Source organism: Octodon degus, unplaced genomic scaffold (assembly GCF_000260255.1).
Source record: "Octodon degus isolate 3935 unplaced genomic scaffold, OctDeg1.0 scaffold00010, whole genome shotgun sequence".
NCBI lineage: Eukaryota > Metazoa > Chordata > Mammalia > Rodentia > Octodontidae > Octodon > Octodon degus.
The window spans coordinates 21,269,716-21,287,518 of NW_004524586.1; the positions used below are offsets into that span (position 1 = coordinate 21,269,716).

General features: G+C 44.8%; 1 protein-coding gene across 16 annotated transcripts in view; it reads right to left on the reverse strand.

Moving 5' to 3' along the window:
• Positions 1–17,803, reverse strand: part of LOC101573386 (deleted in malignant brain tumors 1 protein-like) — a 136,377-nt gene that overhangs the window by 66,043 nt on the left and 52,531 nt on the right. For 14 of the 16 annotated variants that reach the window (XM_023708922.1, XM_023708920.1, XM_023708919.1 and 11 more), the window contains 12 exons: positions 17,184–17,252; positions 14,297–14,614; positions 14,154–14,183; positions 11,932–11,970; positions 10,542–10,689; positions 8,238–8,428; positions 6,423–6,452; positions 5,089–5,787; positions 3,643–3,960; positions 2,273–2,302; positions 1,189–1,506; positions 587–619 (listed from right to left, as the gene is read on the reverse strand). In XM_023708922.1, the coding sequence (XP_023564690.1) occupies positions 587–619; positions 1,189–1,506; positions 2,273–2,302; positions 3,643–3,960; positions 5,089–5,787; positions 6,423–6,452; positions 8,238–8,428; positions 10,542–10,689; positions 11,932–11,970; positions 14,154–14,183; positions 14,297–14,614; positions 17,184–17,252 (2,223 nt within the window). The remainder of the gene's footprint in view (positions 1–586; positions 620–1,188; positions 1,507–2,272; positions 2,303–3,642; positions 3,961–5,088; positions 5,788–6,422; positions 6,453–8,237; positions 8,429–10,541; positions 10,690–11,931; positions 11,971–14,153; positions 14,184–14,296; positions 14,615–17,183; positions 17,253–17,803) is intronic. The other 2 variants (XM_023708921.1, XM_023708926.1) reach the window with 2 other exon arrangements.

Genomic DNA, 17,803 nt, shown 5'->3' on the forward strand with positions numbered 1-17,803 from the left:
TTACAGCAATGTGCCACCATGCCTGGCTATCCTTTGGTACTTTTCTAGCTTTCTAAGTCTCAATTTATCTGGAAAATGTGAATAATCAGTGCACTTCTTATAAAGGATTATTGCAGCAATTAAATGAATTACTGATGGTTCCTCACTGATTAGAGATTTAACTAATGAGTTTTCAACTTTATAATAGCATGAGTGAATATTCATTCAGCAGAAGCCATATTTCAAATTCTGAATTTGAATTTTTTCCTAGGCTAATGATATGTAGAATGCTGTTCTTTTGAGAGGCTGGGTGCTGGCAGTGACCCACAGGCCCCATGAGCCAGACTTTAACAAAGGTGACACTCCACAGTGTGCTGGGTTGCTAAGGTATGAAGTTCCTTAGGTCAGGCATGCAAAATAATTTTTTACTTATAATATTTTAACTTGCAGAACATTAATGGGAAAGCAATTTAAGTATAATTTGAGAAACAGCAGTTTATATGTAAATATCTTAAGGTAATGCCTTTCACTTAGTATTTATACACATTTACTGCTCTTGTTGCTATTGTTGTTGGAAAGTTGCTCGAACTAGAAAAATTGGACATACCTGGAGGTGTCGGTAGAGACATGTCTTCAGCATCTGCATACACAAAGGAGGGTAACAGGTCACTCTCTTTAAGTACAATTTATGGAAGAGGTGAGGTGACAAGGGCCCCAGAGGGAGATGAAGGAGAGAGGACCTTGACCTCTCTGGGTAGAGAAGCCCAAAGCACCAGAACCACCCCACTGGGCACCTTCCACTCTCCTCTGACAGAGACCTTAATCTATGGATCTGGGACACAGCAGCTAGTCAACTCTACTCCTGACATCCAGGGCACGATCACTTGTGGCTGCTCCTATGTGAAATCCCTGGGCTATTTGTCAACATTGAGTCCCATGAGCCCCTTTCCAAATGTACTTAATCACTGTCTGTGGGGCCTTGGCCCTGGAATCTGCATTGCAATGTCCTAGGTACACTCCTGCTCATGGGCATCGAGACCTCCTCTATGCAAACCCAGAGCTGCCCATGCAGGGTATGTGTTTGGGCCCAGCGCCTGGCCCTGAAGAGACACTTAGGGAATGAGTGGATGGAAAGTTTCACCCAGGAAAGAGTTCCAAATAATTTTAAATCCTAAGGGTAGAACGCTTTGGGGAAAACAAAGTGGATACCTGAGCAGATGACACCGGCATCCTCATGGTGGCCGCAGTTGTGCTCTGACCAGCCCAGGTGGGCACACTGGCCCAGGAAGTGCTCCATCCCAGAGCACTGCAGGTTATCCAGGAGGATGCTTCCTGTGCCGGCACCAAAGTGGGCCTCACCGGGGCTTGAAACAGCTTGACCACATCCCAGCTGCCTGCATACAACTTTGGCTTCATTGAGGTCCCACAAGTCGTCACACACGGTGCCCCAGACTCCCTGGTGGAGGACTTCCACACGACCTGAGCACTGACCAGAGCCCCCTACCAGCCGCAGCTTTGGCCAGTTCCCTGCAGAGAGAGGTGGTGTGTGAGGCCCCCAAAGGTCTACAGGGGAGTCTAGCAGCACAAGGCTCCAACAGGGGCTAGGAAAGGACATCCTCAACCTTGAGCCTGCAGGCTTCTTCTTCACATTCCTCAGGGGCTTGTGAGTTTCCAAGTGTGAGGTCTGTAGCGAATTTAACTTCACTTCAACAGTGCGTAATATCTTCCATATCAGGTGCTGATAATTCTGCCATAAGCCAAAGCCATATTGTTTCTGTGCTCAGAGAGCCCAGAGTCTATTTTTCTAGTGATATGTAGGTACCAGTATGGTACACTACTCCACACTACGGTCAGTGGATTGAGAGGGAGTTAGTCAAGGGACAAGCAGGGGACAGTCCTTGAGCTAAAGGGAAGATGTGCAAAGAGACTATGAACTTCCTTGGCTTTTGAGACAGGGTCCCACTAGGTAGTTCAGACTGGCCTTGAACTCTGTGATCTACTGCCTCAGTCTCCCAAGTGCTGAGATTACAAGGGTGCATCCCACGCTAACCGTTTTTCATGTGCCTCTGAAAACACACACATGCTTGTGCGTGTGCACACATGCAAACACAACATCGCGGCTCATGAAAAAAATCAAAATTAATGGCACTCAGACTAAAGGCAACTTAATGGTGTGTAGATCTCTGTAGTTTGGAAAGACATGAACAGTGAATGCAGAGCTGGAGGAACACAAGGTTTTAGGATAAAGTCAAGTCCAAGTAATATTTAATTCCCACCAAAAGGCATGACTAACCTGGCTTGTTAGACTGAGATTCATCAGCATCTATAAATGGGGAAAATAAACATGTCAGTGTTTTCCAGAAATCCAGATTTTTAACAACCTAATGATGAAGTTGTTTTTTTTTTTTTTTTTTTTTTTTTTTTTTTTTTGCAGAACCAGGGATTGAACTCAGGCCCTTGCACTTGCCAGGGAAGCGTTTATTCTACTGAGTCATCTCCCCAGCCCCTGAAGTTTTAATTATATTCTTATTCATGTTTGTTAATCCAAGATGGGAAACATTAATCCCTTTAAATCTATAGTACTGAGAAAAGCAGCTTCATCTATGAAAACAAAAGTAAGCTTTCTTCTGGGAGTTGGTTTGCTATTTTATGATAAAAGGCAGATGTAAAGGGATGTATTTGGGGTGGTCTGACTTGCACTACTGATTTTATAGCAGACCAATTCCACTTTGGGGGCTGTTGGGGGACCTCAGATTAGACTAACACCTTCTAGAACACTGAAACTTGGAAATAACTTGTGCCAGTGTGTCTCTAAGTAGGTTATAGGGGCCGCACCAATAAGGTGTCACAAGCCGACAGACACATATACCAACACGACAATGATATTTTAAAATATACACCTCAAATTAAAACCCACCAGCAGCAATGCCACTGCTGCCCACACAGGCAGCTCTAGGCAGTGAATACTACTTTCAAGTCACAGTCAGGCTTGGGGTACCAGAAAGCACCTCATTATCAGAGTGGGCTCTCCGGCCAGCATTCCAGAGCTAACTTATTCTTAGCTGTTTGCACACGAGTAAATACAGGTATTTTAAGAACTGCTGCAATGCAACTAAAATCAGGTAGCCGTACTCACAAATTTCCCTAGCGTTATGACAATTTAGGAGTGGTCAACCAGGGAGCCTCTTGGTCAGTTACTATGCGAGTGCATTGTGAAGTCCATCTCTGCTCCTCGTGTCAATCCCATGGGGGCGGCACATAGTACCCTAACTTTGTAGACGCAGGCTGAGCCTCTGAGTGCTTCAGTGCTGTCCCGGCAGCATGAGCATTAGCATCGGCTCTGAAGTCTCACCCAGCATTACAGCATCAAGCTACGTCTTTCCGTGAACACCTTTCTCCCAGAGTTCCCTCAACTAAAAATGTGCTTTGCATGTGTAAGTAAAGCACACACAATTCTTCCTGCCAGATGAGAAAATTAGCAGGTTTTATTCTGGAGGTCAGTAGTAAACCATATCTACTGAACCAAGTTGGAAGAGGTACAGCAAAGCTGAATGCTACAGGTTTGAGGAAACTGTTTCTGTCCCTGGTTAGCTCCGAAGGCCAGCAGGATGGTCTTGGAGCACTCTGGCCCTGTCAGTGCCCATGTGAGAGGGGAGAACATACCTGAGCAGATGACACTCGCATCCTCGTGGTGACCACAGTTGTGCTCCGACCAGCCCGAGTGGGCGCACTGGCCCAGGAAGCGCTCCACTCCAGCGCACTGGAGGTTGTCCAGGAGGATTTCCCCTAGCCCTGGGCCAAAGTGGGCCTTCCCAAGGGCAGAGATGGCCCGGCCACACCTCAGCTGTCTGCACACGACCTCAGCTTCATTCAGGTCCCACAGGTCGTCGCACACGGTCCCCCAGGCCCCCTGGTGGAGGACCTCCACACGTCCTGAGCACCGACTGGAACCATCCATCAGCCGCAACTCTGGCCAGCCTTCTGCAGATGGAAACCTGGTGACGGTCCTCTGGGAGCATGGTACCCCTCCAGGAGACACTTGTGCGCCCCACCCCACACTACTGTTAGAGACAGAGAACCTCATGGAGTCAATCAATAGTCAACCATCAGTTAGAGTTCTATATTATTAGGCTTGTCAATAACATTTAGCTTAAACAAATCCATCAACTGACTATCTATCTTGGTAGAGATATATGGCAGCAGTCTGTTTCGGGTAAATGTAGGAAAATACTTTATATAATTTGCATGGTGATTCATGATTTTTTGGAAACATTTTCACATGTGTACACCACATTCATTTTTGTAACACTGGAGGATAAACAGAAGAGTATGCCGTTTTTATCTATGAGGAAATTGGAAGTTGGAAAAGCAAGAAGATTCAATGCAAATCCTGCATCTAGTAAGTAGCAGATCTATACTCAGGTCTGACTTCAAACTTCACTGTTTTGTGTCTGGTATTCAACCTCACTGCCTCTGGGATGGTTCTGATGCTCCATCCATTTGGAAAAATCATTTGGATTTTGATAAGGCCATCCACAGATGGTATAGGTTGGAAGCTAACTATGAACAGGGCTAGCACAGGAATAAAAGAGAATCTCCTACTGCAAGGTACTTGTAAGTTGCTCAATCCCTGAAAAGTGAACTTCAGGGCTGGCCAGATAGCTCAGCAGACTAAAGTGAGTGCTTAGGCACAGTGTAGTGGCTGGGGTTTGATCCCCAGCATGATGTGCTGGCCCTGCCCCCAGAGCACACCAAGATGTCGATTGAGACTGAGAGTGGTGGCATGCACCTGTAATCCCAGCACTTGGGAGGCTGAAAACAGGAGAATCACTACAAGTCAGATCTGTGTAGTGAGATCCTGTAGGCTCTGTAGACCCTGTACTAAATTTAAAAAAGAAAAAGAAAAGTGAATTTTGATCACCTTGGGATGCAGAGTCAGAAGATTCTCAAAATTTTAATTGGCCCTAAAATCTTGAGTAGAGTTACCAGGCCCATTTACTTATAGAAGATCTATTTGCAGTTGATATAGTTTTCTCATAAGCAGCTAGTACAAATGGAGATATTGAGAGGCAAGGACACCACGTAAATGAACAAATTTCCAGGGCTTACCTGGCTTGGCAATCAATGTCTTGGGAGTTGTTGGGATGGTTGTTGTTACTGGTGTAGGTGTTGTGATGGCTGTTGTTGTTGAGATGATTGTTGGTGTTTGGATGGTTGTTGATATTGGTGTAGTTGTTGTGACAGCTGTTGTTTTTGCAATGGTTGTGGGTGTTGGGATAGTTGTTGCTGTTAGGGTGGCTGTTGTTGTTGAGATGGCTGATGTTGGGGTAGCTGTTGCTGTTGGAATGGTTGTTGTGGTGGTAGCTATTGTTTGGGTGGCTGCTGCTGTTGAGATGGCTGTTGTTCTTGGGGTAGCTGTTGTTGGGATGGCTGTTGTTGTTGAGGTAGTTGTTACTGTTGTGGTAGCTGTTGTCGAGATGGTTGTTGTTGTTGGGTTAGTTATTGCTGTTGGGGTTGTTGTTGTTGGGGCAGCTATTGTTGGGATGGCTGTTGCTATTGAGATAGCTGTTGTTGTTGTGGTAGTTATTGCTGTTGTTGGGATGGCTGTTGTTGAGATGGCTGTTGTTGAGGTAGTTGTTGCTGTTGTGGTACCTGTTGTTGAGATGGTTGTTTTTGGTGGGTCAGTTATTGCTGTTGGGGTTGTTGTTGTTGGGGCAGCTATTGTTGGGATGGCTGTTGCTATTGAGATGGATGTTGTTGCAGTAGTTGTTGCTGTTGTTGTTGGGATGGCTGTTGCCACTGGGATAGCTGTGGATACAAGAAGACATCCTTGAATAAAAAAGGAGGACTTGGGCAAATCAGGAGGACACATTCCAAGATCAGTGTCCATTAAATGCCCAGATTCTGGGTGGTTTTCTGCTCTCTCATCAGTATGAGAAGTGATCTTCCCAAACTCTTTTCATGTGGATCTTGTGCTTCTCAAGTGTATGGGATCCAACTCGGATGACTTTCTCTACTTCTGCTGCATCATTACAAATTTAATGTTTAAATTGTGCTAAAATGTAGACATTTGCAGTCAGCATTGTGCTGGGCAAAACAGTAATTTCTCTTACTTGCTTCTACTCTGTTAGCTTTTCCTAGATGTGGAGTGTCTAAGTGTGCCTCATGGTCATTGATAGGAACAAGAAATTAGGGGATCAAATAAAAATTGCCAATATACAGTGACCCAACTGTTGCTAGGTGTATCTTGGTTCCCATGTGAATGAGTGTCATACTTGTACAAAAACCACTCAGATATAATTTTCAGCTACAGTAGATTTATACATGTAATTAGAAAAGACATGTGAGAGAGATCCAATAATGGTAAAAGCACTAGAAGTGAGGATAGATATCAAAACAGAAAATGGAACACATATTAAGCAACAACATGAATGCCAACTCACTGACTAGATGTGGGGTCTTCGACACTGCCTCTGCAAACACAAGAAAATAATTGTCAATAGCTATTTAACACCAATTATATTGATTTTTCCTTGTTTTCCTGATCCTCTCTGTAACACAGTGTCTCCTCTGGTTTTTACTTACTCAGTATTTGTGCGTGTGTGTGTGGTACTAAGGACTGATCTCAGGTTTTGCACTGAGCTACATCCCCAGCCCTTTGTTATTTTTTATTCTGAGTCAGGGTCTCACTACTTTGACCAGGATGGACTCAAACTTCTGATCCTTTTCCTTGGCCTCCCAGAGTGCAGGAGTTATAGACATGCACTTCCATTCCCGGCTCTCCTCTGTTTTATAACATGTGTCCCCAGCTTGCTTGGTGAGTCACCTTGACACTTTCTAAGGCACTGGAGTCAGTTTGACAGGCATCTTCATGAGGCAGACTTGAGGCCTTTGCAGTTTCTATTGGTGGCAGGTAGTGTAGAAACTCACTACTTACTTATTCGGGTGATTACTAAATATTCCAAGCCTCAGTTTCCCCATCTGTCAAAGGGGAATGACCATTGATTTATGTCATAGTAACACATCCAAGGACCTTAAAATGCTGCCTGGCATATAACAGACTTTCAAAAATATTACCTGTTATTTTCTGTATTCTGATCATTGCTATTATTGTTGCTAATGTGGGCAGGTACCTGGTGCTTCAAAGAAAACCCTTAGCTTTGTTCTGTCTGTCTTCCTGGCACATACCCAGTACTTCCCACCTCAAGGCCCATTCTGTTCTTTCTCTTGATTGCCCTTTCTCTATGTATGGCCTCACCAAGTCCAAGTCTAACTTTTCCTGAGGTTTTCTTTGATCTATGCAGCCTGTGTTGCTCTCTCTCTCTCTCTCTCTCTCTCTCTCTCTCTCTCTCTCTCCCCCCTGATGCCTTTGCTGAGATGTGTGCATGTTTCAACTTAATATACTCGGTATGTTCTATTGTATGCCTTAACCCATTGTATTGTTTTGTCCTCTATTGCATCGTGTATATTTGTCTTCCACTTCCTCTAGGCTGTACATAAATGTCCCTTAGCCTGGGTCTGCACTTCCTCTTTGGCAGATCCTCAAATGCCCAGTGTAGATTCACAGAAACATCAGAAATGGCTTCCTCATGAACTGACTGCAATGAGATATGTGTGTAAAACTGGAAAGCTCACAGTAAAGTTGCCAGTTATCAAGCACCTGGATGCGTTCAAGTGCACGTCTTGCTGTGTCATTCATGTAAACCCCACATCAAACCTAGGAAGTAAGATTTTCCTGGCTTCCTCACATATGTGTTATGGTTTGTGTCTAGTTGTTCCCCCCAAAGCCTCATGCAGTCATGAGGCAGCTTCTGGAGTTTGCGATTGATTCCTGATCCAGTGCTGGGATAACGGGTGTGAGTGCCCTGCATTACAGTGTTCTTCATGGCCTTGGACCTGGTGAAGCCATATGGAGAGAAAGGGCAATCAGGATAGAGTGCAAGGAGGGGAGAGAGGCTGGCTAGCTGCCTGAGCTGCTGTCACTCCTTTTGCTCTCTGCTTCTTGTTGCCATCATGAACAGTTGCTCTCTGCCATGTGCCACTCTGCCTTGGAGCCAGCTGAGTATGCACTGAACCTCTACTAACTGTGAGCTAAACAAAGCTTTCCTTTCTTCATTTTGGGACTCAGCAATAAGAGAACAGTAAGATAATAGGGAAGGAACTGAAGCCAGAAGAGGTCAAGTCCCTTGTCCAAGATCACTGAGCGAGTTATGGTATCCAGGCAGACAGTCCGGAGCTGTGGTTCCTCACCATCTTACCTTTGGTCGCAGAATAATAGTAAGCCATGAAGTTTTTCCCTATGTTATTGAACCCTCGGAAGTACAAGAGGGTCATGGAGCTGGAGGAGGACGAATAGGTGAGGTAGAAACCAGTGCAGGTCTTCCCCAGAGACTTTGCTGAAGATGGAGGACCATCCAGGATTTCAAAATATTCATTGGTGCAGTCAAGGCTAAAGAAACAAATACCCAAGAGTGCTTAGTCTCCTGTAGTACTCCTATATCAGTAGATATAGCAGGCATGCTGCAAGACACGTCCTATTTTGTGACTCTAAAGAAGTTGGGGACAGCTTCAAAGCCAATCAGGGATACAGATACTTTTGTCCTACTTCTTTCCTCAGAGAGCCACTGCCTAAAAGAACAGCATGTTCCCTGGGAGAGGAGAGAGGAGGCTGGCTCCAGGCACAGCCCTGTTGAGGTCTCAGGGTGGCTGAGGCTGCAGGGTGCCTCACAACCTTGGGCTAATGCCAGGGCCAGGATAATTAAGGTCCTTAACCACAGGGTGACCTGGGGGTGAAGAGCCACCTGAGCCTGGCAGCAGAGGTGAGGGGCAGGCTGCTCAGCCTCTTGTGGGACACAGCTCCAGGTTGCAAACAGCCCATGGACAGGCTTTTGGCAGTAACCTGCCTACCATGAAGTGAGTAATGCTGCTCCCCAACTCCTATTGTGAAAGTTATCTGGTATTTTGCCATTGTTTCTCTCCTTGAATTTTTTAAAAATATATTTAGTACAGGGTCTACAGGGTCTCACCACACAGATTGAACTCCTAGTGATTATCCTGTTTTCAGCCTCGGATGCCACCACACCCAGTCTCAATCACTGTCTCAGCATACCCGGGGGGGGGGGGGACACAGCAAGCTGGGGATCGAACCCCGGCCACTGTGCTGTGCCTAAGCAGGTGCTTTAGTCCGCTGAGCTATCTGGCCGGCCCTTCTTGAATTTTTGTCTGATGCCATTAGCACTGGAATCAGAAACTCTCCAATCACAACTCTATGAGTCATCCTTCCAAGCTATTTTCGATTAAGCAAAATTCAAAAGTAGAAGCAATTTGATTTGCTGCTTGTGGTTAATTTACATAGGTCATTCGTCTATGAATGAAATAAATATTGTATAGCTATATAATATAAAACCTTAAATTTCCTGACTTAATAGGTTTTGGGGATACCCTAGAATCAACATCTTTAACCAGCTGGCCAGAACACACTTGGGCTATATCTCTGTTTCTGTCTCTTTCTCCTTACACACACACACACACACACACACACACACACACACACCCCTACTCAAAGCCTATAAGGTGAATTTCATTTTAATTTAAAATTCATGGAAATATATAAAAATAAATCATTCTATATAGGAACAACAAACATGTAGAAATTGAAACTGAAAGCATTTATCATTTCTTGTTATTCCAATAACAATAAAGGAATACGTACACATAAATCTAATGAAATATATACAGGATTTGTATAAGACAGCTCACAGAAAAAATAATGCAGATCCTAGTAGGATGTAGAGAAACTGGGTCTCATATGCTGCTGGTAGAAATGGGAATTTAGAAGTCCCTATGAAAATAGTTCAGCATGTTCTTAAAAAGCTAAATGTGTTCTTACCATACAACTAGGAATCACACTCATGGACATTAATCCCCAAGAAGTGAAAACTTACATTCTCATAAAAGCCTGTATGAGAATGTTTATAGAAGCTTTATGTGGGTCGCCCAAAGCCAGAAACAACCCAGATGTCCATCAGGAAGGAGAGGATTAAATAGACTCTGCTACAGACACACGAGTAGATACTTCTCAGTAGTTAAAAGGACTGAACTATTGATGCATACATTATTTTAAGGAATGTATTTTAAGGAATCATCCTGAGTGTAAGAATTCAATTTCCAAAAGCCACACAGTAAATAAACCCATGTACATAACACTATCAAAACAACAAATGATAGAGACAGAGAACAAATCATAACCTTAGAAGAGAGGGAGGAAGCAGTTGATAAAGACAAGGGGTAAAAGGGTAATTTCTTTAAGGTAATGGAAAAGGTCTGTATCTGGGATATAGTAATGACTACATGAACCTACACATGGGGTGAAGTTACATGGAACCCCACTCCACCTATAGTTCCATTAATACACAGGTCTGCATGTTACTGTTGTATCCTATGTGCTTAGTTATTTCAAAATAAAGATTAAAATACAACAAGGACACTTGTGTATGAGAATCAATAAGAGGATGAAGTGGAATTTTAAACCTCACGGAGTACTCGCTGCCTTCAGTACTTACTTAAGATGTGGAAACGCCAGCAGGATGTGATCAGACGCATTGGCCCTGATCTCCCACACGCAGGTCATGTTGTCATGCATCTCGTTCCTCGGGGGATTCCTAATTGCTCCAGATGAGTTAGTAATAGTTCCGCCACACTGAGATTTTCCTGAATGCAGAGGGATAATTTAGAGTGTCAAATTTTTATATTGTTCAGTTTGATAATTTTGTAATTCGCTCCTTTTTTGTTCTATTTTCACCACTTTTCCAGAAAACAGTTTCACTGGTCATTATTTTGTGGGTATGCTTTGGGCTAAACTAGTCTAAAAAGTCTTGCAAACTTAGGAGATTTGGACATGAACTTCTCTGAAACTTAAAACACCTCTCATGTCTTTTGAGAATTTCACCATTGACATGGGCTTATTAACACTGGCTAGAATCTTTCCACTGGCTAGCCATTGCGGGTCTCGTAATTTCTAAGTTTTTTTTTTTTTTTTTTTGGTTGAGTCACTAGTCGTTGTGAGTAATGACCTGCTTCAGGCTAATTCAGTATAGAACTCTGAGTACAGGATATGGGAAGGCCTCAGCCACCATCCGTTTGTGACTTTTTAAATTTAAATTAAAAAAAAAAAAAAACTATTATTGGGTAGAAAGAATTTGGACTCACCAATTCACCATTCCAATAGCACAAATATTGCTAATTTTTCTGTCCACAAGTCTGTTTGTTTTGTCATCTGTTTGTCTTTGTCCAACATTCAATCTGAATTAAAGGTGATCTCAATAGCTGAGGAAACATCTGTCTTTTCTCCACCAGCTTATCTGGATATCTGGAAAGTGTGCCAACTCTTGATTGGCCCTCACCTTCACATTATGCCTTTTCTCAGAAAGGGCCATCCAGGCTATGCAAACATTTTAGTCTTTTATCTCTAAGTGGTGCTAAGAAAAGTTCAATGGCTTCTAGAAACCCAAAGAACTGGCAGACATATAGAAAATGACAGATGAAAAAGAAAGTCAGGAGAAGGAGACCTAAGGTTGTCAGATTAAAGGATAGAAGAGGAAAATGCCCTCATGATGGAGGCTAAACGATACAATTGCAGCCTTGGGTACCACTTGGCTGCATGACTCTACTCATGGCTGTATAGGCCCCCTATGCTCAAGCAGACCAAGACAGACGGTATTACCTGACTACCTGCATTTTCTTTTTTGACTACCTAGACATGAAATTAGCACCTTACATGAATTTTATTATTGGGTCCTTTTATCCAGAGCACAGTTTAAGAGGGGTGACCTAGACTGACCAGTGGTATTATTTTTTGAAGAATCATTAGGACTTATTTTTTGAAGAAACATTTCAAAGCTTGAACTGTAAGACAATGAGCAGGGAATCTCAGGACATACACAAAGCTCTCACCTGAAACCACTGTTCCTGCCAGGACACCCGGTGGGTAACCTGCCAAAATAAAATGCCATGAGGACTGGCGGCAGACTCTGAGGTCTGCAACCCTGCCCAAACATGTGGAACCTGAGCAGCCTGGAACAAACACACTGCCTCAGCTTCTTGCAGAACTGAGTCAAGTCTCTGGGGAAAAGTCCCACGCCTGAAGAGACATTACTATGCGGAAGTGTTTCACCCTAGACTTTGAGGCATTATTTTTTTGTCATCCATGAAAGTGAGATATCTTTAAGTTGGGGTTTTACAAAACTAAAGACATGAAATTCTAGCTCCTAGAGCCTCTTCCAGTGACCCAAAGGCTGAGAATTATGAGTTTGTGATGTAGGAAGAAGCAGTACTGGTTTATATTCCCCTGAATTGGTGCTGCTCAGAGATTCTGAATCAGGCCCTAAAGATGCGATGGGTCCTATTATAGTTTGCATCTTAAATGTCTCTTAAAATTTCATGCAATGAACGCAACTTAAGACCATAATATTAACTGAAATTAATCAGACACACAGCTTAAATATCACATGGTTTCTTTTATATGAGAAACCCAAAATATAAGTAAATTAAAGGATAGTAGGAAACAGGGAGCTAGATCTTTTGCAGGTAGGATAGGGACCAAGAGATGGAAGAAGCTGGAAGAAAAGAGAAGGAAAGAGGACACAAACGTTAAGATGTGTTATGTTTACAGACCCAGTCCGCATAACGAATGTAGTCATTACACACTACACACGTACTAATAAAAAGTAAAAATTTTAAAAAAGTTGAGACATTGAAAGCTTGGTTCCCAACCGACAACACTACTGAGGGGAGGTGGAAACTACAAGGCAAGGTCTACTTGGAGGAAGGAGGTGCCTGGAAGTGAGCCCGTGAGGGGCAGATTTTGCCTCTGGCCCCTCCTCTTTCTTTGTGCTTTCTGGCCACCAGGAGGCCAGCGACTTTCCTCTGCCAGGTTCTCCCACTATTATGTTTCAAGAAGGATTTTTTTTTTTCCTGGCTCAAGCTGTCTTAAGGATGGGTCTGGTAAGGCATGTGGAGTTGAGGATCTAACTGAGGTATGCTGCGCCTGACTGCGTTTGCATAAGCAGGCGCTTAAACAACTGAGCTAACCCACAGGCCCCCTTCTGCCCCAGGCCTAAAGCAAAGGGGCTGGCTGAGCAGACTGAAACCTCTGAAAATGTGAGCTGAAATAAATCTTTCTTCTGAGAGCTGATTTAGGTCAGGTGTTTTGTCATTGCAATGGAAACTCATGCTTCTCCCCACCAGGGACGTTCAGCTTAGCACCTTCTTTTGGAAATTTTCTTCCTGGATCAGTTTGCCTCTGGTTGGTAGAGTGGACAATTCTAGGACTAGATTTAAATAAAGTTTTACCAAACTTTGTCAAAGTAGCTTTAATCATAACTCAGTCAGATACCTCAGTCAGAGAGGGATGACTAAGAGCAGGGTATCATGTGGCCTTGGATGAGGTGCTGGAGAAGAGAGAGACAGAGACACACATGGGTGGGGGAGGGAGGGAGGAAGAGAGGGAGGAAGAGAGGCAGAGAGAGACAGAGAGGGAGATAGAGGGAGGGAGAGAGACAGAAACAGAGTGATAGACAGAGCTGGAGAGACAGAGAGAGGGAGGGAAAGATGGAGGGAGTCAGAGAGAAACAGAGACAGAGACAGATAAAAGGAATGAATGAATGAATGAATGAATGAATGAATGAGAACAGGTATGGGAAGCTTGAGGTTCTGGGACCTGTGTGGGGTCAGGGTTGTACCCACAGCAAGGCAGAAGCAAAGTGGACGTGTAAACAAGAGTGACTCACCTTGCCTTGCCCACATCTGCCCCACTGACCACTTGTACTAGGTAGGAAGCACCTTTAACCATCTCTTATACCACCTCCTCCCATATGTATCAAAATTGTTTTTTCCATGAGCCTCAGAACTGACGAAGTGAAAGTGCTCTGCAGAAGTCTGAGAACCTGAGAGTGCACTTTCTGGGTGTGCCATGCATATTGGCGTAGGTGAAAAGACAGCAAATGAGGCTGGGCTGGGTGACTGCTGTGATGCTAGCCACCTCCCCAGCAGACAGCAGGCCAGTCCACACTTCTCAGCCACGCCCCTGGCCAGGGAGAGACACACGCACACGATTTCCAGGAGAATGTCTTTCAGAGGTGCTGAGAAGCTCCAGCCATGAACACCGCCTTCCTTACCTGATGGTACAGCCACTGAATATTTAGCATCTAGGAACATGAAAGATGAAAACATCCAGTATGAGTGAATAATATACTGGTGCATGTTCAGTAGTTAGTTTGACACCATCTAGGCTCAGGCTGGGAAAGTGGGCAGGACTGACCTGAACAAACCACGCTGGCGTCTTCTGCATGACCGCAGTTGTGGGAGAACCAGCCAGCATGAGAGCATTCCTCGAGGTGCCGCTCGGCCCCACTGCAGCGCACATTGTCCAGGAGAATCTTCCCAGAGCCTTCTCCAAAGTGGGCCTCACCAGGCGCTAAAATGGCCCAGCCGCATCCCAGCTGCCGGCAGACGACGTTTGCTTGTGGAAGGTCCCAGAGGTCATCGCACACGCTCCCCCAGACTCCTTGGTAGAAAAGTTCAACGCGACCTGCACAGCGTTCATCGGTGCCTACCAGCCGCACAGGGACCCAGTCTCCTGGGGGAAGAGCAAGGGGCCAAGGGGTGACAGCGGCCCTCTCTGTGCATTAATAGCTATTGTCCACACACACTCTCTGTCCTTGCACTGCTATGAGGGAGTCGGTGCTGTTCCACACCAGGTCTGCTCTACGGCACTTGTATCTTCCCTACCCATATCCTACTTTAAGGCAGCTTGCCTGTGATGACTGATTTACAGATAGGACCACAGTTCTTCTCTTTCCTGTACCCATACTCTTTACAGTGTGACATCACGGCCCCCCATGGAGAGGCTGGGCTTTTACCCACACTTCTTGGTGCTGGGATGGAAGGAGGCCTTTGGCTTGCCTTGGCCATGAGAGTATGGCACAATACCATCCTGGACAGAGAGGGTGCAGGAGGCTCCTCAGACTGCAGTTCACCCCTGAATGCTCCAGGACATTGTATGCATAGCCTCAAGCCAGCCTGCTGGGTGACAAAGGACATGTAGCTTTCCTACTCTAGCATATCAACTGACAGCTACAGACCTGTCAGAGAAGTGAAAGGGATCAACCTGGGCCAGAGAGTCTCCAGCTGACCTGCTGGCTTGGAGTAGTTCTTAGAATAGTGAATCATGAGGGGGGTAAAAGAGAGACAAAGAGTATGAGAGAATGCCTGCCTGTATGGCTCATACTCCCTTTGTTGGGTTCTCTAAGATTCCCCCGCCATAGACACCTTGAATTAATTTCCCTTGAGCATTTGTGCCATGAAGGCAAATGCTCACCCCCTAAGAAATGCCTCACATTCCCCTTCCTTCTTCCTCATCCCATCTGCTTGAAGTACGCTGCTCCATTGTGCCTACTCTTCTAGATATTTCCATTAGCCATGTTCTATTCCAGTGCTTCTACTCCATGAAACTTTTGTGATCTCAAAAGCCATTTTCCTTTTCTTTTTTATATGTATTTTTATATTAATTTTATTGAGAAAGAAATAGCAATGAGACAGTTTCAAAATGGGTTAGTAGGACAGTTACAATAGTTAATACACTGCATATTGTCCTCGTAATAGTTATTCATAATACAGGATGCAGACATGATATTTTGTCTAAACATTATTAGTTCAAAACTTTCTTCTCATTGAACTAAGAGAAAGTAGCTGTATATCTATGCTATTTTGTATATACAAATATATACATTTTTTTTCACTAAAAAATGGTCCTTCATTTATGTCCCCCCCTTTCTTGTTTACTTTTGTCAGAGATGGGTATTCTATTGCCATCATTTTCTTTTCCAGCTCTTTGTTGTGGTATACCTGGGCCTGGGCACACTGTCGTAGGTAAAGCCAGTGATGCTGTGTCTCATCTCTCCAGCATGTAGCAGGATGCACTGGGAGGTGGAGCACAAAGAGCAGTGGACGTTGGGTCGGGGAGGTTGGGCCTGAAGTCCCGCTTCCCTAACTAGCTATGTGGCCCTGAGCATAGCAGTAAGCACTTCACAAGCTGTCGTGAAGGTAAAGAATGTGAGAGCACTCAGGAGAGGGCGTTTCAGGGCTAGCTTGCTTGGTAGGTGAGTAGGAAAGCAGAGATAGGCTAGGAGCTCACCAGCAGTGGGTAAGATGCATGTGGTCACGACCATTGCAGAAGCACACATAGAGCATTCCCCAGGGGACACAGAAGCGTACAAGTGACAATATGCAGGTACAGGAAAAGTATGAGAGGGCCTCTAGGCTGTGGCACTGACCATTTCTCCCTGTGCTACAGCTTTCCATGTACAAGGCTTGCCTCCCTCGTAAGCTACACACTCCCTGAGAAATGGGACCATGTTTGAGCCATTTATGTGTTGGCTGCTGGCCCTGGTTCAAAGTATATAATAAGCTCAGCACACAAAGTAAAATGTTATTAGGTAAATGAAGAAAACAAAGATGCAGAGTGGGAATTTGGCCAGTTGAAGGTCACAAAGCCAGCGGTGGTGCTTGCCAGGCACCCGCGGCCATGGCCACTGACCAGAAGCTGCAGCACCTGCTGGCGCTATTCCTCCAGATGCATTCTCAGTCCTGGGCAGTGACTTGGCTCCCCTCACCCTCCTTGACAGCAAGGAAATCGGCGAGCCCAACATTTGATTATTGCTTTATCTAGCTTCAGTCTGAACTTATTTTGTGAAAAATCTGAGATCCAACTGAAGTCTGAATGAATACCTTTTGTATGTTACTCATTCCTCACCACAGTAAGAAGCCATTTGAGAGAGCCCAAGTCACCCCACCCTTCACTAACTGCATGGTGATCGACCAGCCCTATGGTCTAACCTGGGAACGAGAAGGATGTCTCCACCCTACAGTTCAGAGGGAGTCTACTGCCTGATTTCTCTTCGTCTGGAACAGTCCCATTGCCCCATCACCCTTCAGACCCTGGATCAGGTCATGTTTCCTCCTGTGTGATTCCTCAGAGCACTCAGCCCCTGCCCTCCCCAGTGCACCACACTGTCATGGTATCCCAGTGGACTCAGCCTACATGAGGACCTGCCTAGTTCATTGCTTTACAGGTTCTCAATGACACATCTTCATTTCTTCATTATCAAAGTTTCTCAGAAGACAATACAAAAGTGACGCAACCCTACCTGATGGTGCAGAAGGTGGTTTTTGAGCCTCTGATGTCACTGATGGCATGGGAAATGGGTTCTCATGGGCTAGTAATAGAAAAAAAAAAAAAGCATTGTCAGCAGGGATGATTCATAGCATTGGAAAAGAGGTACTTGTGTTTCAAGGGGGATCTGCCTCCTGCCAGAATTCAGCAGGAGAAATGACGACACTGCTTTCTAAGGTCATCTTCTCAAGGTCACCATTTAGAGAAGAGCTGGCCTTGCTGCTTATAGATGGACTAACAAATCCTTGTGGCCCCCTAGAGAAAGGAAAACTCACAGGGAACTGGCTCTGCATAATCTGCTTGGTGTGAAGCTTCTCGCCAGCCACCATCACTCTCCCACATACCCTACCGCTATGACCTCATCTGAATAAAGCCAGGAAGGTCACACAGTGCACCTGCAGGGGCGAGGGTGTCAGTTTTGGAATGACCCAAGGAAACCTTGTTGGGTTGACTATGGAGGTGGTCACACGACTGCACAATAGCTAAGGGTCACCAAACTCGTCCCAGGGTGAATTATAGGGCTCACAAAGCAAACCTTTTTTTTTTTTTTTTCCTTTCCTTTTTTTTCTTTTCTTTTCTTTTCTTTTCTTTTCT